Below are 27,947 nucleotides of genomic sequence, written 5' to 3'. Positions count from 1 at the left end.
GTATTATTAAAAATTAAAGCCCACTTATATATCAGCCAGAACACCTCAGAGAAAGAGAATCCTTGGAATGAGATGGAGAAAATCAGAGTTTGTGTTCGAAAACGCCCTCTGGGCATGAGGGAGGTACGTCGTGGAGAAATTAATATTATTACTGTAGAAGACAAAGAAACTCTACTTGTTCATGAGAAGAAAGAAGCAGTTGACCTCACACAATATATTCTGCAGGTATGATGCTTTCCTTCTATGTTTGGAACTAACATTATCAAGTGTCAATTTTCTGTTTTTTGTTTGAGTAGCAGTACAAATTCTAAAATCCAGTTCTGGGTTTGGGTGCTGGCATTCATTCCTGATGTGACATTGCATTAAATCATTGATAAACCTTAGCCTTCATTTTTAAAAAATATAGCGCCGTGGGGGATACAAAAACGTAACTCCTCCACTCTTGTGCAATAGAGTTGCATCATTCAGTCACTTAACATGCTTTATGTGAACTTAATTACATATATTCAGTCAGAAAAGAGCGAATGAGGGAATAAAAAGAGTTTAAATAATGAACTGGTGGTAAGCAGGGCCAGTCACTGAGCGTATGCACCAGAGCGACTATGAGATAGTCACACAGTCTCAGTTCTCTCCTGTCTCTCACAGTGTGAACTTCTCATTCTGCTGAGTGCGAGTCTGGAGTTTAATGATGGAGGGTATATTTTTGAGCAAAAAGACCCCAGATTGCCAACCAACTGCTTATTTTGATTCTCACTTGTATTTGGGCCTAGGCTTAATTTGGTGGACATTGGGCTCCTGAACAGGCCACTTTGTACAAGGTAGATTGCAGTGAGTAAATATAACCCAGGGATGTGATTTTACATCGAACATGTAAGGAGTTAAATAAAACACTGTAGTTCAAACACATTAAAAAATGTTCACTCCCTGCCAGAATGATCATGATGAGTCCAAGGACAAAGTGTTTGATACTGAAAGGAATTTATTCCTAGCTGATAGGTACCCTTGCGATAATTCCTTCAGTCTCTATAAAAGCAGCAAACCCCAAAGATCGAAGATACCATAATTTAGGTACTCTTAAAATTATGAAACAATTATGAATAATCTTAAACAGGGGATAATCCACCAGATGTTAAGATTTGGGAATTCAGAGTTTCTCTTATCTGAATCTTCCTCCCTGCATGTTCATATTATGTTCATTCTATTCTCTCTCTCGCTTCAAAACCCAGTGACTGGGAGTTCCTTGGTGGTCTAGTGGTTAGGATTTGGTGTTTTTCACTGCCGTGGCCTGGGTTCATTCCCTGGTCAGGGAACTGAGATCCTGCAAGCCACGTGGTGCACAAAAACAAAACAAAACCCAGTGACAGGTAGAAAGAAAAAAAAAAAAAGTGGTGAGTAATCTGGTGTGCAAGCAATTCACCTTAGTCAGCTGAGATATTACTCTACTGGAATAAATCCTTTAACACTGATGTCAAATTGTTAATACTCTCCCCTCTTTAACACTTGCATTGTTCTTTTTTTTCTTTGCTTACCAAAATTGGCTTTCACAGTAACATTCAAAGCAATCTACTGTGTCTTTCTATGGGCACTAAATTACTAGGCCACTGTATAACCAGCCCAGTCACTTTAACAGCCTTATTGATTGCTGGTCAATGCACAGTCTATTAGGTCTGGGTGGGAGGTATTTATATTGAAGATGGTCCAGATGGCCAATTAGTTGTAATACTATCCAGTTCCATGGCTACTTATAGCCATGGTAATAGCCCTATCCAATCACCATCTACCCAAGACTGTCTTAATGATGCTTCTGTCGCAGTAATTCCCTCAAGGAGGCATCATCTTATCTTTTGTATTTTTCCATTATCCCAAAACACAATAACCTTACTTCTTTGTCATTGCCATTGGTCAATACTTATTGAATACCCATAGGTTCCTTAGCACTTTCTCTGCTGTTTGAACTTTGGACCTTCGCTCTCATAGGTCAAAGTCCTTACCTGTCAATGCTTATAATATATGTGTTGAGAGGCCTTTTTTCGCCCCCTTTTTCTTAAGTAGAAAGAAGAAAAGGGAGGTTCATAGCAAACATAGCAAATAAATATTGATACTAGATTCTTTGGGTTTTATTTTTAAACTTATTCAGGAATTCAAATAGGTTTATGTGTCCTTTAATTAAACATCTTACCCTTTCAAATCTTCTTTTGTTACTTATGTGATCATATACATATAGTGTGCTGTCCTACTTACCATTAAATTTTAGGATATCAACGTAATAAGTGAAAAAACAAGGAGACATATCTGTATGTGTTTCATTCCAATTTCTTAAAGAAAAAAAAATATATATAGAGAAAAAAAGATGGTACTGAAATATATCAAAGTCAATAGTGGCCATCTCTAGTAGTAGTAAGATTTACAGATAATTTGCTTTTCTTATCTGTTGTTATCCATGTTTAAAATCTTCTTATGCAATCAGCAGTGTTACTCTTATAAAAAAAAAAGTAAGAACTTTTGAATAGGATAGATTTACCTATTTCAAAATCAAAACGGTATGCAATGAAGAGTGTCTCTAGTCCCATTTCCTCCTTGAAGACAACCAGTATTACTTAAGTGTTTTTTTCCAGAGATATTCTCTAAAGACACTAATAACTTTTTTAAAAACTTCTTTAAAAAATAAACTATGCAACTCTGATCATATCAAAGCTGAAGTGAGTTGTTTTTTTTTTTTTGACTGCGCTGCACTGCTTGCAGGATCTCAATTCCCTGACCAGGGATTGAACCCAGGCCACGGCAGTGAAAGTCCAAATCCTAACCAGTAGGCCACCAGGGAACTGCCTAAAGTGAATGTTAATCCAACTTCATTGATAAAATATGATCAAATGAAAGCATATGTGATGCACATGAATTATAATAGTAATCTTGTATGTTTACATATCTTTCATGAAAGATTCATACAAAATTACTGGGAAAATCAGTACTTAAATCCTATTGGAAGGAAAGATACTCATTCCTTTAGTCAATACATGCTTTCAAAGGTGTTTACTCAAGAGCACTTATAGAAAGAGAAGAATAGCCATATACTCACGAAATAAAAGAAAACCCCCCAAAAATGTATATCCACATTTACTTCCGTTCATTTTTTTATTTTCCTGAGAAATGCCAAAAGTGCTTTTGACTTCGTACTTAACTATAAAAACCTACAGTGATATTTGAGCAAAGAATGGATTTGTCTCCTTGCTTAAAGACCAGTTATGAGTTAGATATAAATCATGTCCATTAAAGTCAGATTTTAGAAATATATTTTACTCTTTATTATTGTCATTTTCAAGCTTAATCAAAAGTATAATGAACCCCCATCTACCTATGATCGAGCTAAAACAGAAACATTTAACTGTTCTTAAAATCAATCATATTTTTCAGAGCACTAAATGTTCACAGATCTCTTTATTATGCTGCACAGATTCATTTTTTTTCTCAATTCCTAACTTTTGGAGATTTTTTATTCTTTCTTTCTTTTTTTTGGTCATGCCGTGTGGCTTGCGGGATCTTAATTCCCTGACTGGGGATTGAACCTGTGCCCCCTGCAGTAGAAGCGTGGAGTCCTAGCCACTGGACCTCCAGAAAATTCCCTGGAAATTTTTTCTAATTGATAAATTTGACTTTGTGGACCCAATTTCTTTTCAGATGACCTAACAAATTTCCATTCTAATGTAATGGTACAGGAAACAGAATTGAATTTGGGGTACAGTGACCCACGACAAATTGGATCAAGTCCACTTTTCCAGACTTGCCCATAAAATTTTTTCTTAACTGAATATTTAGAGCAGGCCCAGAAGGTAGCAGAAGATAGGGCCTCATCTCTCATTCATTATGTGTAGACTGCCATTATTATGCTACAGTCACACTTGAAATTATTAGGATTTCTTACTCAGATATAGTTGGGCTGCCAACATAGTGATCCTCTAAATTATGGAAATTATTACGGCTACTGAAGTAATGCTTTCCAGACCCAATTTAATGGGATTTCCTACCTCTTTCAGATTACCGTGGTTTTTCATTTGGGAGTCATCTTGGACTCCTTTCTCTCCCCAGATATCACAACCAGTCATTGCCAAATTTCTTATGCATCCATTTCCTTTTTATTTCCATTGTCATTGTCTAATTTAGACCCTTCTTAACCTCACCACTGAATTACTAGTGTTCCTGTTTCCAATCCAGTCACAGTATTCAGCCAGATTAGTCTTCCAATAAAATGGCTCAGGTCATCCCTCTCCTTTGCACAGTTTTTTGTCTTTCCACTTTTACTGAATTAAATATAAGCATTCTACCCCTTCCCTTAAGGCTGGTGCCCCAAGACGCCTACAACATAGTCCTAACTCATTATTCTCACCTTCTATTTCACTTTTCTACCTGCCAAGATCCTATATGTCAAACACATTGAATCCTCCCTGTCCCCTAAAGATTCTTTGTGCTTTCCTGCTTTGACTCTTTGCTCATGTTTCCCCTGTGCGCAGAATACCTTCCCTGCCTCAGTCCCTACCTCTTAAATTCCTCTTCCCCCATGGCCCATTCTTAGTACAAGCTTTTTCAGAATGTCTTTCCCAATCAGAGAGATTATGTTTTTCTTTTGAATTCCACATGTGCTTTATCTCTCAAATTTTTTCTACCTTGTGGTCATTTGTATACTTGTCCGGATTAACATCTTTAGGTTGTGGAGTAGGGTAATGGTAGGGTAATGTCTGTTTCTTTGGACCCCTTGAAGTGCCTACTGCAATATACATGCTACCAGCTGAGCAATAAATATTTATGGAATTATAAATTAAGCTATGTAACCTATGGAATAAAGATCTTCCTCTAGAATTTCCCCCAAATTTCAAATATGCTGGCTCTAGGTGGGCTATGAGGATAATTTCCATAGAATTCAGTTCCTCTCCTAGACCTAAGTAAGATTGGCTCACTGTTGGACTCTTTAATTTACTTCCCTTAAGAGAGAACAAAAATTGTGTGGTTTAGTTTTTACATTGTGAGAACATGTCTACAGAGATTTCAAGTAAAAGAAGGCCCTGTCATTTGACAGTTAATGATTGCTTATTATCTCTAAGTTTGTCATGGACAATTACTATTAGTTAAAAATGTATTTGCGCTGTTATCGTGTGTTAACTAGAATAGTGATGAAGAAAATCAAGAAAGTGTCTCTTTCTATAAAAACCAAATTTCTTTTTCAGCATGTTTTTTATTTTGATGAAGTCTTTGATGAGGCGTGCACCAATCAAGATGTATACATGAAAACTACTCACCCACTCATTCAGCATATTTTCAATGGGTACGATAGATATTATTTGCTCCTCCTGCCTTTTATTTTCTATTTTCCATAAATTTTATTTCTTTATAAATGTTACTTATGTTTTTCAGTTATTTTGAATTAAACATGAAATTGTGTTTTGACCTAATGAATTTAAATTAGACTCTTCTGGAAAATTCAGTGTCTCTATTTATAGGATTCACAAAGCATTTAGAAATATTCAGCAAAATTTCCATTTATACTGAAGATATTGATTCTCTGTGCTTAGTGGAAAAATATAAGCTGTCAACAATATATATATATATATTTTTTTTTTTTAATTTTTTTGGTTGCACCGGGTCTTAGTTGCGGCAGGCAGCCTCCTTAGTTGCAGCTCACTGGCTCGTTAGTTGCAGCACATGGACTCCTTATTTGCGGCATGCGAACTCTTAGTTATGGCATGCACATGGGATCTAGTTCCCTGACCAGGGGTTGAACCTGGGCCCCCTGCATTGGGAGCACAGAGTTTTATCCACTGCACCACCAGGGAAGTCCCTGTCAACAATATTATTTTATCAAAGTCCTCAGAATAAGAAGGTGTAAGTGGTTGTAGTTAGTCTGAACTTTTGATAATAGGAATTATGTATTCTAGCTATAGTTTCATTTTAATTTTAAAATAATTATTCACACATAAACATTAAATGGGACAGAGTAGGTACTAGGGGCCTCTGTTGTATATTTAAAATGTAGTCAGGTACAGGTAGAAAATGTTGAACAGCCTGCTAGAGTAACTGATTTCAGAGTATTTTTACTTTTATTTTTTAAAATAACTTTTATAACTTAAAAAAGTTGAGGTATAATTTACATACATTAAGATGCACAGATCTTAAGAAGTACTCAGGTTTGATGAGTTTTGATAGTTGCACGTATCCAAGTAACCAATACCTGGAACAAGATATAGAACATTTCTATCGCCCCAGAAAGTTCTCATGTGTCCCTTTTTAGTTAATCCTCCCACCTTCACCCCCAGGTCTTATATAACCACTGACTTGCTTTCTGTCACTATAGATTAGTTTTGCCTGTTCTAGAATGTCATAGAAACAGAATCATTACAATATGTATCTTATGCCTGGCTCCTTTTGCATAGCATAATGATGTTTTTTTTTTATAAATTTATTTTTATTTATTTTTGGCTGCATTGGGTCTTCATTGCTGCGCGCAGGCTTTCTCTAGTTGCAGCGAGTGAGAGCTACTCTTTGTTGCAGTGCACGGGCTTCTCATTGCAGTGGCTTCTCTTCTCTAGGGCTTCCCCTAGAGCATGGGCTCTAGGCTCACAGGATTCAGTAGTTGTGGCACACGGGCTTCAGTAGTTGTGGCACACGGGCTTAGTTGCTCCACGGCATGTGGGATCTTCCCGGACCAGGGCTCGAACCCGTGTCCCCTGCATTGGCAGGCGGATTCTTAACCACTGAACCACCAGGGAAGTCCCTAATTTTTTTTTTTTTTTTTTTTTTTTTTTTTTTTTTGGCTGTGTTGGGTCTTCATTGCTGCCCTCTGGCTTTCTTTAGTTGCAGCGGGAGAGGTCTACTCTTCGTTGTAGTGCGTGGGCTTCTCATTGCGGTGGCTTCTCTTTTTGCAGCGCGTGGGCTCTAGGGCACACGGGCTTCAGTAGTTGTGGCTCGTGGGCTCTAAAGTTCAGGCTCAGTAGTTGTGGCGCACAGGCTTAGTTGCTCTATGGCATGTGGGATCTTCCTGGACCAGGGATCAAACCCATGTCCCCTACATTGGCAGGCGGATTCTTAACCACTGCGCCACCAGGGAAATCCCTGTGTTGTCTTTATTGTTGTTGTGTAGAAGTTACTTTTTTTTTTTCCATGAGCAGGTTAAACTGAAGTCTCTGGGGACTTCCCTGCTGGTCCAGTGGGTAAGACTCCACACTTGCAACAGTGGGAGCCTGGGTTCGATCCCTGCTCGGGGAACTAGATCCTGTACACATGCTGCAGCTAAGAGTTTGCATGCCGCAACTAAGAAGACCGCATGCCACAAGTAAAAGATCCCTCATGCCGCAACTAAGACCCAGTGCAGCCAAAATAAATTAATTAATTAAAATAAATGTTTTAAAAAAGTGAAATCTCTTTCAGATTCAATTCCTATGCACCAAATTTAGGGAGTGCTTTTTTAGAGAGCAAGTTTCTAAAATAAGTTAGAATGTTAAGACATTAGTAAAAAGAGAATTGCAAGTTAGGTGAAATTATTAGGTTAGTTCTTGTAAAGTGTAATAAGAGCTTTCTTCATCTTTTTTTTTAAAAGTTCATCACGAAAATGTTCAGAAGATAAGGTGGATATTATTCTTTATTATTCTCATTTTGCTAGCTTTTCTTCAGTGTGTTCAAATTTTCCTCTTGTAATTCTTTTCCTAACTGTGTCTGCCAGTGTATTCAAGTGCCCACACTGCTGAGAGCCATGGTTTAAAACACAAGGAGTAAACCGGTCTCTGCTTCTTAACAGCTTAAATCTGATTAGCTCCCATCTCTTGATTCTCACACTTCCATGGTTACTTTGCTCTTGTCATATCATTCTTTCTTTGGTTTCTATCTGGCTTCATGTCCTTCTATGTATTCTTCTCTCTGCCCACCTCCAGCCTCCCTCCCCTGTGTCCATACATAGAATTTTTTTCTTGCTGCAAGTAGCTACTTTTATCATTAATCCATGTGATTCCTGTTCAATAGTCTGCAATAGCTACTGACTGCATAATGTTATGTTCACTCTCTACTTAGTACTACATAGTACTAGGGCTACATAGTACGTAGGACCTCACAGTACTCAGGTGATCTTGGCCTCATCTCCTCCTAAAACATACTTTGGCTGGCAGGTTGGCCTCCCAACTCTTCTGTCCATCTCTTATTTTGCATTTTTTCACACTCATACAGGTTGTGTGTACATGCACGTATCCACATGCAAGAATAGTGACTCCCACTTTGAATCATAGGACATCAGGGCTAGAAGGGATCTTGGAAATCAAGTAGTCCAGTAACTTATCAATGAAAGTGAAAACTGAGGCCCTAAGATCTCTTTTCTGAGTCCTTCGAATATTTTACTTAAGTTGATTTTACCTCTGTCTAAACTTCCTTAGTATTCATATGAGTGGTCACTACCATCCTGTTTATCGTATGATCTTCTATTATTTATTGTATTTAATTCTTAATTCTTTCACCAAACTTATCTTTCAGGATTAACACAATTTTTTTTTTCTCTAGGATCCTCTAAAGCACCTAACATGAGGTCTTTGTTTCCTTATTTTCTAGAGTTGTCTTATGGTCTTACCAGTTCCATAAAAAATTCCTAGTAAAAAAATCTCACGTACTGCTTTGAGAATTTTTTTCCTCCTCCCTTGTTTTTATGATGTAAAGCCCTCTTCTCCTTAAAGGGCTCTATATTTTCTAGCTGAATTTTGTCAAGGATTCTTTTTCCACCTGACTTTTGTCATTTAAAAATCTGTGTGTAGGGCTCCCCTGGTGGCGCAGTGGTTGAGAGTCCACCTGCTGATGCAGGGGACACGGGTTCGTACCCCGGTCTGGGAGGATCCCACATGCCACGGAGCCGCTGAGCCTGTGCGTCTGGAGCCTGTGCTCCGCAACGGGAGAGGCCACAGCAGTGAGAAGCCCGCATACCACAAAAAAAAAAAAAAAAAAAAATCTGTGTGTAGATTAGCATTTCTCTTAATATTTAAAAGTAAATACAAATGATTCTTCCCCCAGAGGCAATGCCACTTGCTTCGCATATGGACAGACAGGTGCCGGAAAGACCTATACCATGATAGGAACTCATCAGAACCCAGGACTGTATGCTCTGGCTGCCAAAGATATCTTCAGACAACTAGAAGTGTCCCAGCCAAGAAGGCACTGTTTTGTGTGGATCAGCTTCTATGAAATCTACTGTGGACAGCTTTATGACCTCCTAAATAGAAGAAAAAGGTATTGGATATGAGTAGGAAACTGTAAATCTGTTCTTTATTGTTTTAAGCCAGAGTCCCACTGAATCATGGGATTTAATCAGAGGCTTTGGTACACTATGCCCTTTTGTGAAATGAGAGTCTCCTGAATCAGATGCATATTTTTTTCAAACTGTCAGTTCAGCTAAAGAAGAATATAAACTAGCCTTCCATTAGTATTTTTTAAGTGATCAATATCCTAATGCTCATCAAAAAAACTATATCCCTTTTATTTTGGTCTGTGAAAAAGATTATAATTTCAGGAAGTCAGGAAAGCAACATATACTTAAATCCCTTCCTATTCTTTTGACCTATTGTTGCACTGGAAGAACTATAATGTTTCCCACTTCCTCTTGTTTTTCTTCTCAATAATCTTAGGGTAAACTTAATGATAGTTTTCTGATATCAGTAAAAAGAAAAGAAAATCTTTTCTTCACATTAACTCTTATAAGGCTTAACCTATTGCCCTTGCCACATAATACAATACTTTGGAAATTGAGTAACTGATTTTAAATCCCTATTGTATTTTTCTGGCATAAAGTTTTGTTTAGGTTGAAACAGATGATTTTAACTGAGTAGGAGGCCACAAAGTTGTGGAGGTATCAACTGACTGGGAGAACAGGGAGGAGAGAGAGGGAACAGGGGAAGTGGAAGGATAAGAGGTTGTCAGGACAGAATTAACCAGACCTGAGACATGTTGGGAGCAGCCACACCAGGTGAAGAGGAGTGAGTTGAGGCTGAGCATGGTGGAAGTCTGGGGAAACCAAATCAGTGAAAGAGACTAGCCCCCAGCAAAGATATCTAAGCCCCTACAGAGCTGTCCAAAAGGTCGTGCAAGTTTAGTGTGCTCCAGGAAAGCACTGGAATGGGGAGTAGGGGTGGAGGAGCAGCTCCGGTTCGTGGAGAGCATTGATAGGGCGGCCCCCGTCATAGAGGGGCACTAGAGTATTGGGTAGCATAACTGGAGAAGTCACTGGAGTGGGCTTAGGCAGGCCACCATCTTATGGACTATTTCAACAAAAGGGACCTTCAGTATGCCACAATTCAGAGAATGTACAGGTGTTGGGGGTTCAGTCATGACACAATTGCCAGATAAAGAAGGGTGCTACTTTGGGGTTGCTTTGGGGAAGACTTGCTTTTCTTTTCTACTCTCTCTGTGTTGGTTTTGAAGCCTCAAGTTAGCTCCATCACAGCTTCTCTTTCAAGCCTCAATACCCTTTTATTAGGAGCCCTTTCCAGTCAGAATGGCCACTTCCTTTAAAGAACAGTTAGCATGAAAATAAAAGCCACTGTTTGTGTGTGTGTGTGCGTGTGTGTGTGTGTGTGCGCGTGTGCGCGTGCGCGCGCCTTTTTTTTCTTTGTGTGAAGGGACAGTCAGGATATCCAGCTGTTTTCGAGTGCAGTTCTTTAGTGAATGACCCCAATATACTGTCCTGTTATTTCTACATTCTTTAATTATAGCCAAGGGGATGGGAATATGCTAACTCCTGGGTTTAAAGCTTCTCTAGGGCTCACTAGGGAATACCCACACTTATTCTCCAAGTGTCTTGAGCTGTGGGATTTTTTAATTTTTATGTCTCTGGTTAATTGGCTAATATCTCTTTATTTCCTGCTTTTCTGAGACTTCTGAAATGTCCTGCTCCATTGATAATACTCTTTCTTGTTTGCCTAGAGCTGTTATGACTTATCCTGTTGTTTTTAAAATAAAATATATTTTCTATAAGAGGGGCTTTGTCAAAGGTAGATAGAAGTATATGTGCTCAGTCTACCTCTTAAACTAGAAACCAAAGTTTAAAGATCTTAAAATTAACTCTTTAAAGTGGAAGATAAGTTGTCTTTATCTTTGCATAAAAAGTGATAAAAATATACTTCTTTCTTCTATGATTTAAAAATACAGCAGTGCAGTTTAGGCTATTCATTAGGAACTTTTCTGGGGCCTGGGAAGTATGTTCAGGAGTGATGTGAAGGCTCTGAAAGTTAGATCTTTCTTTTATTCCAGAAGCCTAACTGTTCCAATAGAGTTGTCTTCTAAGAGATCAAGGGCATTGGTGAGGCTGTTTTCCTATCCTTCTGTAAAAATTTGGAAACTTGGGGTAAGGTTTAGATGGAGAAAAAAATTTTTTGAGAAAATCTTTTTTTGGCTGTGAAGTGAAACTCCATTATTTTATTTTACTTTATTTTATTTTATTTGGCAATCAGTATCTTATTAAGGGAGAAAATAATCTTAGAGTCTTTGATAGATTCAATACATGCCCCTTGGTGGATCTGGTTCAGTGATGATGGTAGACCGTAACCATTCATTTTGTTACACGCAGGCCTGAGACTTTCAGGTGCAACACCAGCTCTTCCTTGCTTCCTTAGAAAATGTATCAGGACTCCTTATGTTGCAAGTATTTAGTAAAATAAGACCCCACTCTTACTGGCTTATGCATTTAGGGAAGCCATTGGCTCGTGTAACTAGAAAGCCTAGAGGACAGTCAAGCCTTAGGGTCTTTATACTCTAGCAGTTCAGTGATGTTGTAGAGACCCGGTTTCTTTGCATCTCTCTGCTCTACCTTCCATTGTATTAGCATCATTCCAAAACTGTCTCTTTTGTGGATGTAGAATGGCTGCCACTGCTCCCAGGGCCACATGCTTTCACTTCTAGAGAGAAAAAGAGAGCACCTAACAACCAGAGACTAGGACTTTATTTTGATGGGACCAGCGAAGATCCCATATCCACTCCTGAACCAATCACTGTAGCCAGGAATACACCATCCATTGATTGGCATAGGTCTGGCTTAAATGCTCATTCTATTCATTGTAGACAAAGATGCTGATTTGTTTAAAACAATCAAAGACTGCCTCTGAAGCCTGGGGCTGGAATCAGGAGGTGTGGGGGGTGGTGAGGAGAATGCATATCAATCCCACACAAACAGAAAAACTGCTACTTAATGGGGAGTGGTGGGTTGGGTTCTGGGGAGTCTGTTACTGAAGCTCTGCCAAACCAACCATGTTCTTGCACCCACAGGCTCTTCGCAAGAGAAGATAGCAAGCATGTGGTACAGATAGTGGGACTGCGAGAACTTCAGGTGGATAGTGTGGAGCTTCTCTTAGAGGTAATTCTTCCTCCTTTACTACCCCCCTGTAGCAGCCTAAGTACCAGGGAAGACTTCATTTTGCTATCTCCTAAATATAATGGACTCAGGTTTAGGCAAAGGGCGATGACAAACATACCATTTCACACTTATAAAATATGAATCCTCCTCTGAGAGGTTGGCTCCTTTCTCTACAAGGTTGTTGTCTCAGTGCCTTGATAGTGGGAAGTAAGGCATGTGGGAGAGCCTAATGCATGAGAGGATACTTCTGAGCCAGTTTCAAAAGCTGCTAATGTGTATTTTTATGGTAGTGGGCTCTGGTAAAGGCTGCTGGAGAGAAATATTCTATTTTCAATAAAAATTTTAATGGGTAATACCTTCACATGGATTCAAAATTCAGAAAGTACAATGAAAATATTCCTTCCATTCCCTTTTCCTGATATATTTTTTAGTTTTTTGTGTATCATTCCAAAGGTATTTTAAAATCTGCTTTTTTCACCCTTTTAAAATATGTAATTTAGTGATTTTTTTTTTTAGTATTTTCAGAAAGTTGTACAGCTATCACCACTATCAAATTCCAGAACATTTTCATCACACCAAAATGAAACCCTGTACCATTAACAGTTACTCTTTATTTCCCCTGTGCCTGGTGCCTGACAACCACTAATTTCTATCTCTTTGGATTTACCTATTCTGGCCATATCATATAAATGTAATCACACAATATGCAACATTTTGTCTCTGCATTCTTTCACTTAGCATAATGTTTTCAAGGTTCATCCATGTTGTTGAATGTATCAGTATTTCATTCCTTTTTATGGCGGAATAATATTCTGTTGTATGTATATACCATATTTTATTCAGCAGTTGATGGGCATGTGGGTTGTTTCAACCTTTTGGCTATTATGAATAATGCTGCTATGAACATTCAGGTACAGGTTTTTGTATGGACGTACGTTTTCAGTTTTCTTGAGTATATGCCTAGGAGTGGAAGTGCTGAGTCACTTTTTGGGGAACTGCCAAACTGTTTTCTAAAGTGGCTGCACCATTTTATATTCCCACCAGCAATGTATGAAGATGGGTATTATTTTAAAAGCTCCCAAGGTTATTCTAACATGCAGCCATCATAGTCACGCTAGTATATCCAACAAGCCTGGCTAGAGTCAAAGGGAGAGGGCTCGAAGGACAGGCTGGGTACTTGACAATACCCATCTTTAGAACAGCTTCACAGTACATCCCTCCAGGGACTTGGGTGTGTGAAATGGTGAGGTGGCCCACCATTAATACGTGTCTTTTTCTAACAGTTTCTTTTTTTTTTTGCGGTACGCGGGCCTCTCACTGCTGTGGCCTCTCCCGTTGCGGAGCACAGGCTCCGGATGTGCAGGCCCAGCGGCCATGGCTCACGGGCCCAGCCGCTCCTCGGCATGTGGGATCTTCCCGGACCGGGGCACGAGCCCATGTCCCCTGCATCGGCAGGCGGACTCTCAACCACTGCGCCGCCAGGGAAGCCCTCTAACAGTTTCTTTTTCTTGGGACAAATAGGTAAATTTTGTTTAAGGGCTGGAACCTTGTATTTATGTGATTATCAGATTCCTGAATCCTGGTATCCAAAATCCAAGGATGGCACCTTAGTGTGGCTGTTCTAGGCAGGCACCTAAGAGCCCCTTTCTAGTGACTGCAAAGGCAGGCACAGAACAGAGGTGTGTGGGACACGTTGAAGGGTTCTTCCGAGGCTGTTGACCATTCTTAACCTGTCCAGAGCTCCCTCCACTGCAGAGTCCTGAGGAAATTGTTTCTTACACACCTATTCCCTGTGGTCCTCTTGCCGCTACCTCCCCTAGTCGTTCCTTCATTTGGCTGGGAGTTTCAGGAGAGTTGGTCCTCATGATGCTGTTGTCCTTGGAAATTAGACCAATTGAATGGGAAGTGATCAAACACTAAAAAGAAGTCCCTTTTCCTTGGCTATGGGTCATAACTATGTTAGTGGGCAATCTGGTGTCAAATCACTCTCACCCTGGAAGAGTTTATGGCACTGCTCTATCCTAAGGTGTGTTTTCTAAGACAAGCAGAAGTTTCTTGTTAGTGGACATATTATTGCCATTGATACCCTCAGTCTGTAATACATACGAGGTTGTACAAGAAGGAAGCCAGCTGAGATCAAGGTGGAAAGTTGATATAAATTATGGATATCTGACATGGTTACCCTCATAAACATTTACTGACTTGAAACAACAGCACTTGCCAACTCAGGTGTCACACTTTCACTCTCTCTCAGGTGTCACCATTCACGCTCACTCAGGTATCACCTATGTGTTTGCTCAAGTGTCACCCTCAGGTGTCATCTTCATGTATGTCACCATCGCAGATCACCCTCAGGCTCACTCAGGCATGGCTACTTGTTACCTGCCTGCACAACTGGCAGCTTCATTTTTCACACAGGATTGTCCTTCCTCCAAGAAGTTTCTCCTTCCAGGTGTATTTTATTACCCGGTCTTACCAATGCAGGGACCAGGACTTCCCTGCCTTTACAGAGGACTTGCTGATGCAACCAGATTTGGAATCAAGGTTTTGCTTGTCAGGCAAATAAATGATGGACATTTTTTCCCTTGTAGAGTTTTTTGGGCTTTTAAGTCATTCCTACAGACAGTTCATGTACTTATAGGTATCCATTCGTGAACTTCTAATAAATCTGCTTCGTGTTTTAACATTGCCTTGGCTGTAGTTGGTAGCAGAGGCCCACAGAGTAAGAGCTTCCCCTAGATAAGCCTCAGTTGTATGCCGGTGATAGAGACTTAGTCTATACACAGTGCCTACCCTACTGAAGTGCTCATAGCCTGTCTTTGGTATTTGTGCAGGAAGCTTCGTGATTAAAGTCTGGATGGAGCTGGGTCCCAGTGCCGTGTGTCCTTGAGCACATCCTTTACCTTTCTGAGCCCGAAATATGTGGATGTTAGCAGACGATTGGGTTGTGTGACAGAGAAGGAAATGAGATAATATACATATAATGCTTACTGTGATGCTAGTTAAATTTGTCATGTCTATTATTCTTATTAATAAGTCCCTGGGGCTTCCCTGGTGGCGCAGTGGTTGGGAGTCCACCTGCCGATGCGGGGGACACGGGTTCGTGCCCCGGTCCAGGGAGATTCCACATGCCGCGGAGTGGCTAGGCCCATGCGCCATGGCCGCTGAGCCTGCGCGTCCGGAGCCTGTGCTCCGCAACGGGAGAGGCCACAACAGTGAGAGGCCTGCGTACCCCCCCCCAAAAAAAAGTCCCTGAATATTTCCCAGTGCCACAGAATTCCATAGTTGTCTCTACTTTCTATTGTAGCAGGTCCCCATTTTACTACTCACATAACATGATTTGTCTAAAGCAGCGGTCCCCAACCTTTTTGGCACCGGGGACCGCTTTCATGGAAGACAGTTTTTCCATGGATGGGTGGGATGGGGGGGTGGGGGGAGGATGGTTCAGGTGATAATGCGTAATGTGAGTGATGGGGAGCGGCAGATGAAGCTTCGCTTCCTGCTGTGCAGATCCTAGTTCCCTGACCAAGGATCAAAGCCATGCTCCCTGCACTGGAAGCACAGAGTCTTAATCACTGGACCACCAGGGAAGTCCCTACATTTTTTAAAAGAAATAGTTTAAGTTTTGGAAGTTTACACAAAGATGTTAGTTCTTGGGACTTCCCATGTGGCACAGTAGTTAAGAATCCGCCTGCCAATGCAGGGGACACGGGTTCGATCCCTGGTCCAGGAAGATCCCACAGGCTCCGGAGCAATTAAGCCCGTGTGCCACAACTACCGAGCCTGCGCTCTAGAGCCCGTGAACCAGAACTACTGAAACCTGCGCGCCTAGAGCCCGTGCTCCACAACAAGAGAAGCCACCGCAGTGAGAAGCCTGCGCACCGCAACAAACGTAGCCCCTGCTCACCGCAAGTAGAGAAAGCCCGCGCCCAGCAACGAAGACCCAATGCAGCCAAAAATAAATAAATACATTAAAAAAAGAAAAATATGTTAGTTCTTTAGTATATTTTCTTTTTTTAAAAAATTTATTTATTTATTATTTTTGGCTGTGTTAGGTCTTCGTTTCTGTGCGAGGGCTTTCTCTAGTTGCGGCGAGCGGGGGCCACTCTTCATCGCGGTGCGCGGGCCTCTCACTATTCGCGGCCTCTTTTGTTGTGGAGCACAGGCTCCAGACGCGCAGGCTCAGTAGTTGTGGCCCACGGGCCTAGTTGCTCCGCAGCATGTGGGATCTTCCCAGACCAGGGTTCGAACCCGTGTCCCCTGCCTTGGCAGGCAAGTTCTCAACCACTGCGCCACCAGGGAAGCCCAGTATATTTTCTTTAATTAATATTTATTGAGAACATATAATGTGCCAGTCGTAGTACTAAGTGCTTTACATACTACGTATTATCTCTTTTAGTCCTCAAAAGTAACCTATGAAATTACCATTTTATAGATAAGAAACTGAGGCCCTGAAAAGTTAAGTGATTTGTAAAAGTTCTCACAATGCAAAAGTTTAAACAACTGTATTGTCAGAGCTGGCATGTAAACCCAGACAGTCTAACTTCAGATTTCACTCTTAACTGCTACACTTGAGTTGTATATCATTTACAAAAGTCTATCTAATGATCTTCACAGACTGCCTCATTTTTACTCCTCAGAGCTCAGCTGCTTTATACCACAGTTTCTGAAAAACATGGTGGTTGCAGACTGTTACTGAAGCTGAGGAAACTGGACCATAGACCAAAAATTCCTTCATGTTTTCTCTAAAAGGCATTTAGTCAGGAAAAGTCACCTCAACATGTTAGATTTTCTGAGATGCACTCACAGGTATCTAGTACATCATGGCACAATGAAAAGCCAAGTATAAAACTCTGTAATAGAACCTCAGAAGACAGTCTTTCTTGACTCCACTGGGGATGAACCACAAGGTCACCCCTTGAGCTTCCTGTTAGTATCCACAGTTCCTGACTAGGTATGGCCTTAAGGCCTCTCTGAGCTCTCATCATATTCCAGCAGAAGTAGCATCATTGATTACACGTGGCAGAGGGTACCTGGCTTCTATCCCTAGCCTGACCATATTCTGCCTGTGTGACCTTGGATAAGCCACTTAACTTCTCTGTGATTGTTCCTTTATCCATCAAGCATATTGCTTACACAATTCACAAATGTAGGCATTTAAAAGATCTCCCCTGTCTCTTCATGGGGTTTGTAAAAGACATATATATATATCAAAAGAGCTCTGAGACCCCTAAAACCCTGGGAGGAAATGCACCAGAATCTTGTTAACTCTGGGGTTATGGAAGGTATATATTTTCTTCTTTATATTTTTCCTGTATTTTCTAAGTTTTCCCCAGTAAGCATGTCTTTCTTTTCTAATGAAAAAGAAGTTTGATAAAAAAGACTAATACAAATCTAAAATAATCCCTCATCATTGCATTGTAATCTATGAAAATATGAAATCAGAGTGATAGAGAAAGGCCAGGATGAGGAAGTGCATTTAAACTAGATAGTTCATGGGAATTCTCTGGCGGTCCAGTGATTACGACTTTGTGCTTTCACTGCAGTGGCCCCGATTTCAATCCCTAGCTGGGGAACTAAGATCCGGCAAGCCTTGCAGCGAGGCATGGATGGATGGGTGGTTAGATAGATAGATAGATAGATAGATAGATAGCCAGACAAACTAGATGGTTCAGTCATAGATTTGGCCTTAAGTGACCTAGCCAGCATCCAGGTTTAGTTATCAGTGCTTTTTTGGGGGGGGGGGGGCAGTTGCCCCACCCAGTATAAGGGATTACTGCTCTAATTCTTCTGATTTCTGATTAGCAGCAACATGCTATCCATGCAGTTGATAATCCAGTTTTGTAAATTAACAATTTCTGCTCTTTACAAAAGGATTCATCAGATAGTCCCTTTAAACTTTAAGCAAGCTATATACAAAATGAGTGCATTTAAAATTTGATTCTAAATTTGATTCTAAAATACAATTCTGAATCTCACTGATAATCTTTAGAGACATAACTATTGCTTAGGCCATGGAGGAATTTATTATTAGTTAATTTTTTAAAAAGTACCTACCCCTGTTTGTTAAGATATTTTATGGACTATTGTTGAAGGTTTGACTCTGTCAACTTTTGGACTCTTTAATCTGGAAGCTGTAGCTATGTTCAATATGATAAAAACTAAACTTCTGAGAGATTGAGAAAAAAATTAAATAGGACTTTCTTAGTCTAATTCACTGCAAAATAGATGAATTTGTCCTAAGTGCCCCACAGTGTAGTAGAAGCTACATGGGCTTTGGAATCAGACATACTAGATGTGGAATTTGGTTCTGCCACAAAACAGCTGTTTGTGAGCAAATCAACCTTTGAATTTATTCCTCAGCTGTAAATTGGGCATAATAATCATACTCACCTCACCTTAGGCTACTGTGAGGATCCTGTCAAATATTTTTAAAGTTCTTCACCTTCTTGATTCTCAATAATCAACACTCCCCCAAACCAGGGCAGGATATATATATATTTTTTTACATCTTTATTGGAGTATAATTGCTTTACAATGGTGTGTTAGTTTCTGCTTTATAACAAAGTGAATCAGTTATACATATACATATGTTCCCATATCTCTTCCCTCTTGCGTCTCCCTTCCTCCCACCCTCCCTAGGATATTCTTATATGGCTGTGTTTTCAGTGGCTTGAGGCCATTCCTGAGGCTTCACCTCTTCTCCCCCATTCCTTTGTGGCCAGAGGGACCCGAGTTAGCCTTTACTCCCATTTGGAGGGGCAGTGGTCTCAAGGGAAATCATGGGCTCATGGCAATTGTGATAACTCATCACTTCCATGTTCCCACACATCAGTCCTGGTCTCCTTTATGACTGCATCGTGGTGGAAGAGGTGGATGTGATCATTCATTCTGTGATGCACATTTCTGTCCTTTGCTTCGGTTACTACAACAGATGGGTATGATGGGACCTTACTTTGGAGCCAAGTTATGCCCTGGGGATTTTAGTCAGGTTAAATCCATCAAAGATATTAAAAAGAGTATATGAGATCAAGAAGTAAATTAGCTCTTGAGCTATTGAATGTTCTCCCCCAAGATTAGTATTCCACATTGTTTTCATTGCTCTTGGGTACTTATTCTATATGATTTAGAGTTTAGGCAACTTTCCTCATAGAGGGAAAAGACTGCAGTCTACTGACAAAGCTATATGTCTGGTCTCTACTGCTCTCAGCCGACTCTTAGGAGCCAGAGGGCTTTGTTTACTCCTTGCAGAAGTCACCCTGTGGATTTTATTTTCAGGTGATCTTGAAGGGCAGCAAGGAGCGCAGCACTGGGGCCACTGGAGTTAATGCAGACTCCTCCCGCTCTCATGCTATCATCCAAATTCAGATCAAAGATTCAGCCAAGAGGACATTTGGCAGGTGAGCTGGAAATACACAGGGAATCACATTGTGTGCCTTTCCCTAATGTGACTTTGAAATATGTGTTGTCAACAACAGGACATCCTGCCACTGTGGAGTTCTTTATTTATATCTTACAGGGATACACAGTAGAGTTATTAACTCTGAAATAAATCATTGTACTAAAGTGCCATCAGTTGATTAACCATGAAGTAATGACCTATTGTTGGTCAACCCTAAGTTATTAAAAGGGACATTGATTGCTTCTAATGTGAAAAACAGTATCAGCAGAGGAATAGTAGGAAATGCATCTCAGAGAGCTTACAGGCAAAAAAAAAGAAAAAAGAAAGAAAGAAAATTAATCCATCCTTCCTGAAAGAAGCCATAAGACAACTGGGTACATTCATTGCCTTTCTGGTGCTATCTTAGCAAACTCTGCCACAGTGATGGATGAACCTATCTCACCTCTGAGTAATGAGTCTTTTTTTTTTTTTTTACGGGGAGGGGGGATTTGCTGGAAAGCAGCCCACGGAAGTTTCTATTTAATTATCTAAGTGGTCACCTAAGTGATTTGCATTGTGGTCATTTAGCCTTATGGGAAGAATGTTTAATTAATTTCAGTCATACTTTCTCACAAATGATTAAAACCAACAGAAGGATCTAAGTGAACAGTGCCAGCAGTAACTGACAGATTAGAATCTTGCAATACTTTTGGAAAGCTGACAGTAATATCTTTTACTTTCCTGAGGATGGGTCAGTGCTGATTTCTTGCTGGGTTCACAAAATGCTGGCTGATGTAAAAATAAACCAAAGCCCCAAAGAAGTCATCCTTGCTGTGTCTTTTCTCTAGGATCTCTTTTATTGACTTGGCTGGCAGTGAAAGAGCAGCAGATGCCAGAGACTCAGATAGACAGACAAAGATGGAAGGTGCGGAAATAAACCAGAGTCTTCTGGCTGTAAGTTGTTCAAAACCTTTAATCTAAAAATCATTCTTGAGAGATTTTGCCCCTCTTTACATGCAGACAAAGTAGGAGAGGGTGGGGTGGAATAAGGCAGTGGAATTCCAAGGCTGGAGACGGAGACGAAGGGTGCCCAATCAGATTCTTGGCAGTTCTCGACAACTCTTCTTTCTCTCCCTGCCTTCTCTTCCTCTGGTCAATCCCTGACAATTAGGAACAGAGAAGTATTTCTGCAGTTGCTTGAATGGTTAACTTAGGTACACTTTCTCCCTCTCATCAAGTCTTAAAATTATTTTTTCAAACATATAATAGTAGAATAAATAGTATAATGATCTCCCAAATACTTGTCTCCCAGCTTCAACATGTGAAAAATCTAACCAACCCTTTCCTTCTCCTGGTTGGATTATTTTAAAACAAATCCTGTCATCATGTCATTTCTTCCACAAATATTTAATGATGTATTTCAGAGATAAGGACTCTTATCTTTTAATATAACATAATACCATTGCACACCTAAAGAAATAATTATTTAATGATACCTGTTATCCAGTAAGTGTTATAATTTTACCAGTTGTCCCATAAATGTCATTTTACAGTTGATTTATTCAAATCAAGATACAAACAAGATCCTCGGATTGCTTTTGGTTGATATTCCTCTTTCATGCTATATCAGTTCTTCCCCCTCTCTCTCTTTTTTTAATATTAATGTATTTGTTGAAGAAAACTCAGTCACTTGACATATGAGATTTCCTACATTCTGGATTAGGCTATCTGCATTCCATGTTGATGTTTAACATGGTACTCTATCCTCTATTTTCTATAAAGTGGTTAAGATTTATATTTGTGCTGTCCAAAATGGGAGCCACTAAGCCACATGTGGCTATTGGGTACCTGAAATGTGGCTAGTCTGAATTGAGATGTGCTCTAAGTGTAAATTACACGTTGAAGCATGTAAGATATCATTAATATTTTTTCATACTGATTACATGCCAAAATATTATTGGATGTGTCAGATTAACTAAAATATATAATTAAGATTATATATTTAATATAATATACAATTAAGATTATATGTTTAATATATAATTTCATCTGGTTTTATTTCTTTTTATTTTTTTCTCTTTTTTTTTTATTGGGGTATAGTTGTCTTACAATGTTGTGTTAGTTGCTACTGTACAGCGAAATTAAGTAGAGTTCCCTGTGCTATACAGCAGGTTCTTATTCTCTATTTTATACATACTAGTTTTATTTCTTTTTAATATGGTTATATTTCTTTTTAATATGGCTATTATAATAAAATTACATATATGGTTTGTATTTGTGGCTCACAGATTTTGATTGGGAAAATGCTGATCTAGAGCCTTGATCAGATTTAAGTTCTGTTTTTTTGGCAAGAATAATTCATGAGTAGTTCTTACACTTTCTATAGGAACACATCAGGAGGTACAGAATGTCTGATTATCTCTTTTTGTGATTTTGAAGTGTTATCACTCTAATTCCTCCATTACTATTTCCCATCAACCTTTTTCACCTTATGGTTTTAGCAGCTGTCAATGAGCATTATTACCTTTATCCATTGCTTCATTAGGGATTCCAAAATGGTGATATTCTAATTCTAATATTCCTTCTGTATTTATTTATTAACTGGAAAGAACTTTCCCCCAACTATCTGATTATCCTGAAATATAATTCATACAACAGAGGCAAGATAAATGCTTGATATTTTGCCTTCACTCACCAGTTTTCAGAATGAGTTGATGTCCTGGTAACCTAAACATGACCATGAGTTTGTTGTTGTTGTTTATTTTTTTGTTTGTTTTCATATTATTATAAACATTGTCATCTTTTTTTCTTCTTCTTCTTAAATTACACATTTTTGGCCAGTGGGAGTCTTTTCAAATATGTTCCTACTAGTCTCTGGCTTTCTGGTATGACAAGATGTTGTAGGCTCATCTTGTACATTTCTTTCCCCAGACCTTGAATCAGCCATTTCTTCAACAAGCCTTGGTTTTTAGAGGGAAATGGTATTTAGAGACCATTTAGAGTGCTAGTGGTACTTACTACCACTGTTAGTCCTCGCTACTAGGCCTTTTTGGTGGACAGAGCTTGGAATTTTTTTTTTTTTTTGGCTGCATTGGGTCTTTGTTGCTGCGCGCGGCTTTCTCTAGTTGCCTCAAGCAGGGGCTACTCTTCGTTGCGCAGCTGGGCCTCTAGGCGCGTAGGCTTCAGTACTTGTGGCTCGTGGGCTCCAGTGTGCAGGCTCAGCAACCGTGGCGCACGGGATCAGCCGCTCCCTGGCATGTGGGATCCTCCTGGACCAGGGCTCGAACCCGTGTCCCCTGCATTGGCAGGCAGATTCCTAACCACTGCGCCACCAGGGAAGCCCTAGATATTTTTTTTTAAAGGTAAAAGTATATCAGGGATTCATACTAATAAATTAATTCAAAATTAAGACTGCAGGATTTTTGCTTAACTTTTTAAAATTTATATTTCCCTCCCTTTTCTCTTATGCTAAAATTCTTAGTTCCTAACAACATTAATATAATTTATTTGCTCTACTTCAATACATATGTATACCCAAATCATGTTAATATTACTCATAATATGATTACTGAATTCAGATTAAGATTTCTTTGCAGTTTCCTTTTTACCCTTAAATTGTATCCCACTAGGGATGTACAGTCATAATACTGTGTTGCAAAGTCACTTTAAATAATTCTTCTCTGTGTGTTTAAGCTTACCAATTTTGTATTGAGTTAAAGTTATAAAATAAGCCACATTCAGAAAAGTCTAGTGTTCAACCCTGTCCTCTCAATCCTGTTACCTCCCTCCCCTTAGATAATGATTTTCTACCAATATATATGTTTGTATTCACCCCTTTCTCAGGAGGGAAAAAATAAAAGGTAGCATACTGTAAACACTTTACTTTTTGCACTTAACAGTATCCTGGAGCTCACTCCATGGCTGTGTACAGAGACCCTCATTCCTTCTTATAGATGCATAGTCCTGTCTTGTGCCCCTCCACAGTATTTAAGTCCTTTTGATCAGAACTGAAATCTCCAGCTAGACACATTATTTCCAGGCCTCATGAGGGATAAATTGGGAGGCTGAGAGAGGTGAGAGAATCAGCATCTTTTTATTATTGTTTAAAATTTTTGAATAATTTTAGATTTTAAAAAAGTTACAGAAATAAACATGTAGCATTCCTTCACCCAGCCTTCCTAATGTTAACATCTTACATAACTATAGTAATCTAAATCAGGAAATGAACATTGATATAATACTATTAACTATCTACAGACCTTGTTTGAATTTCATCAATAGTCCCACTAATGTTCTTTTTCAGGTCCAGGATTCTATGTTACATTTAGTTATCATGGGTCTGTAGTCTCCTCAGTTTCTGTCAATTTCGACCTTAACACCTTTGAAGAATGCTGGCCAGTTATTTTGCAGAATGTCTCTGAATTTGTGTTTGCGTAATGTTTTCTCATTATTAGATTGAGATAATGAATTTTTAGCAAGAATACCACAGAAGTTGTATACTTCTCAGTGTATTGTATCAGTCAATATGTCTTATTACTGGTGATGTTAAACTTGATCACTGAGTTAAGGTGGTTTGTGCTAGGTTACTCCACTGTAAAGTTATGATTATTCCCTTTGTAATAAGTATCTTATGGAGAGATACTTTGAAACTATGCAAATATCCTGTTTACATCACACTTTTGCTGCCTAATTTTAGTATCCATTGATGATTCTTACCTGCAACAATTATTACTGTGGTGTTTACCTGATGGGATTTTCTATGTTCATCATTCTACATTAATTAGTTAGAATGCTACTGTAAGAAAGAGCTGTTTTTTCTCTTTAATTTATTTATTTGGTTATTTAGTTATAATAGTAAATGGATATTTCTTTTATTTGCTAAATTAGAATCCATTTCTATCATTATTTATTTTCTTGCTCAAATTATCCCAGATGGCCATTGGGAGTTCTTTCAGGTTGGTTTCTGTATCCTTTTGACATGCCCCCATCATTTTTTGAGCAGCTCCTTGTCTTTTGGCACTATAAGGTGTCACACACTCTTCCCTGCCCTAGCCCTGGAATCAACCATTTCTCCAAGGAGCCCCAGAACCAATATATTTGAGCATGTACTATATGCTAGTCAGTTTACCCTTCACAACAAAGCAGGTTCTCTTATTCCCACTTTATGGATCAGGATTCTGAAGCTCAGGTTAAGTGAATTGGCCAAGGGTCCACAGCCTCTAGCTAGAAATCTTTGATTCTCATATTTAAATTTATGGTCCAGGAATTAACCAAGAAACCCAAGAAGTACCTGTGAAGTTGGAGAACCCTCTGGGGCTTGACTGTGTCTGTCTCACATGGGCGATAGCATGTAAAGGGACCTGAGAACAAGCCTTATAGAATAGGATCAAAATCTTGTGCTTTGTGAGGTGCACAGAGGTGCCCCTTTTTCTTTCCTGGGTACTTCCCTTGGTTTTCCCTTAGAGTTTAGTAAAGTCTACTTTCCATTCTGATTCAAGGCTAAAGGGACCCAAAGGCTCATAGAGAATTGATAGCCACACTTGGATTTGAGTACATAAGGGGCAGGTGTAACTCAGGGACCAGGTTTGGGTACCTGCTCGTCCCTTCTAGAGAATCTTCCCAGTGCTAAAGTTTGGGGATATTGGACTGATTTGTAATAAAAGAGGAAATTCCCTTATACCTTCTTATAACCCGGCAGCTTCTTAGATAGAGAGGAGTTAGTTGTGGGCATCTGTAGCTGCTGCCACAGCAGACTCTCAAAGCTAATTACCTGTTCTTGGTGAACTCCCAGAACTGGCACTGCCAAGGGATTCCTTCCATTCTTTTCCCTGCCTTTCTTCTCATTTACTGCCGCCTAGCGGAGATGCAGGACTCAGAAATAGAAGATCTCTCCTCCCTGATCCTGTCCCCCCAACCCCTGCTCTTTCTGATAGGCATGTTGCCCCTAGAGATCTACATATGCAGGTTTCTGCTAGCACTAGTGATATCCAATGAGCACTTCTTTGAGGGGCTCTGCCCAGGAGCAAGTGACATGCCCTTGCCTTTGGGCCACAGTCCCCCCTTGTTTTTAAATGAGGAGGTAGACCTAGATGATTTCTCTGTTCCTTCCCAGCTCTGACTCTAGAATTTCTCCTGTCCCATCCAGACAACTTGAATCTGCACTTGAGTCCATACCTGTAGGTGTGCATGTGTGAGCAGGGAGGCGGGGGAGTAGTATAGTATCTTTCTATTTAAGTGCATCTTGTAGTTGGGAAGAGTGTGAGAAGAGGAGAGAAAGGGAGCTGGCAAGCCAGAACTGCCACCATGTAAGCTGGACTCTGGGACCTGTGGGAATGTCCCTGGGTTTGTCTGTTCTACACTATCAGGGCTAATTCTAGGATCACAGCCTTTAAATTGGTGGGGGGGGGGGTGCTTAACTAGGCACAGCTAGCACAGGATGATGTTTCCCAGTCTAGCTTGATTTTTCTTGTCGAACGAGAAACTAGCCCGGCATTTTGACTTCCTTTTGGGAATTGCATGACTGTGATTTACTTAAGAAAAATATGATCTGTTATTCTCACTTTGCATGTGATATTTGATGTGCTTATTATTCTACCACTTTGCAGCTGAAGGAATGTATCCGTGCATTGGATCAGGAACACACTCACACTCCTTTCAGGCAAAGCAAATTAACTCAGGTAAAGTTATATATGAGCGTTGAGTTCTGGTTCACTCATGTGTTCCTTCTTCCATTCATTTATTCCTTCAGCAGAGCATCCACTGCCAGCAAGGCGTGATGCTCCCTGGAGTGGGGGAGGGGGGAGGGGGAAGGGAGGGGGCAGAGAGAGGAGGGGGAGGAGTCACATTCCTTCCAGGAGCTCTCAGTCTTGGAGAAGAAAGGGGCATCCTCGGGCAGGGATACCTGCACTACGAAGCAGCCAGGCTCCCTGCGGGGCAGCAGTGGTCACCAGCTTTCTGCTTATTTCTAATGTAAAGAAACCTTGTTGATTTAGTGGAGTCTCTGAGCCTTTGAAGGGGATGGTAGTGCAGCTGTACTTGGTACTTTCTTAGTTGTAAGACTTAGACCAGTGTTTCAAGACAAAAAATAATAGCTGCAGTTAAAAAGAATGAGATAGATTTTTGACATGTCCTGACAGGAAAGATGACCAAGATCTATAGTTTAAAAATATGAAATGAGAAGAAAAAACTTCACAGAAATTATGCATGTGTTCGCTGATTATTTTGAGTGGTAGAACCATAAGTAATTTTTTTCTTCCGTTTTTCTGTCACGAAAATGTGCTTCTTTATTAATGGGAAACGCCAATAAGTGTGCATCTGTAATGGCTGCAGAAGAGTGGCCCACGGAGGGGTCTGCCTAGGTACAAACAGCTGTGAAGACAGTTATGGGTGCCCCTGGTTCCCTTCTGCACCGAATCCTATGCACAGTAGGGACAGACTAGGTAGAAGGCAGTCTAGGTGAGGATCTTTGTATTCTGGGAGAGATTTTCACCCTGTGCAGCTAGATCGGCAGCCCCACAGGACCTGGGGCAGAACCTATAATAACATAGCTCCTTACTAGTCAGAACTGGGTTAGATTGTTTCTTCTCAAACATGATTTCAACCAGGGATCCAGGAAACCCTTCTTATAGGTGGTTAGTCCTGATTCTGACATTGGCTTTGTTATTTTTCAAAACATGTCCTCCATCCCCAGAAATTGTGTCCTATTTAATTAAAAAAATAATTCCACACATGGATCCACTTACAGAATAATATACCTTTTTCACTCAAACATAAGTTTTAGATCTTTCCAGGTACCTAAGTACATATATACATAATTATTTTTTATGGTTGTATGCAGTTTACAATTATTTAGTTTGTTACCTGTTTATAGACTTGTAGATTTTCCAAATTTTACTATTATAATAAGGTAACGAATATCCTGTGTATACTTTTTGGGGGGGGGATCAACTGAGCAATTATTATCTCTTTAGGATAAAGTCCTGGAAGTGTGATTGCCAAACCAAGAGTGTGAACATTTTTTACCAAATTTTTACCATATTGCCAAACTGCCCTCCCAAAGGCATGTACCAATTCATGCTACACGGTATACAGGCAGTGTAGCAGTGTACAAGAGCGCCCTTTCCCTAGACCCTCAGCAGAGCAGGGTAGTATGAGTCTTAATCTTATAGTTGCAAAAATTTTAGTTTTTTAAAATGGTTTGTTTGC

At 39.9% G+C, this 27,947-nt stretch overlaps 1 protein-coding gene across 1 annotated transcript in view; it reads left to right on the top strand.

Moving 5' to 3' along the window:
• The window catches only part of KIF24 (kinesin family member 24), a 59,759-nt gene that overhangs the window by 22,729 nt on the left and 9,083 nt on the right, over nucleotides 1-27,947 (top strand). The window contains exons 3-9 of the mRNA XM_082657243.1: nucleotides 36-225; nucleotides 5,217-5,314; nucleotides 9,031-9,246; nucleotides 12,274-12,361; nucleotides 19,640-19,761; nucleotides 20,591-20,696; nucleotides 26,348-26,419. Of these exons, the coding sequence (XP_082513369.1) occupies nucleotides 36-225; nucleotides 5,217-5,314; nucleotides 9,031-9,246; nucleotides 12,274-12,361; nucleotides 19,640-19,761; nucleotides 20,591-20,696; nucleotides 26,348-26,419 (892 nt within the window). The remainder of the gene's footprint in view (nucleotides 1-35; nucleotides 226-5,216; nucleotides 5,315-9,030; nucleotides 9,247-12,273; nucleotides 12,362-19,639; nucleotides 19,762-20,590; nucleotides 20,697-26,347; nucleotides 26,420-27,947) is intronic.

The sequence above is a fragment of the Grampus griseus genome (genome assembly GCF_964374135.1).
Source record: "Grampus griseus genome assembly, chromosome: 6".
Lineage (NCBI taxonomy): Eukaryota > Metazoa > Chordata > Mammalia > Artiodactyla > Delphinidae > Grampus > Grampus griseus.
This window is presented reverse-complemented; position numbering and strand designations above follow the sequence as displayed.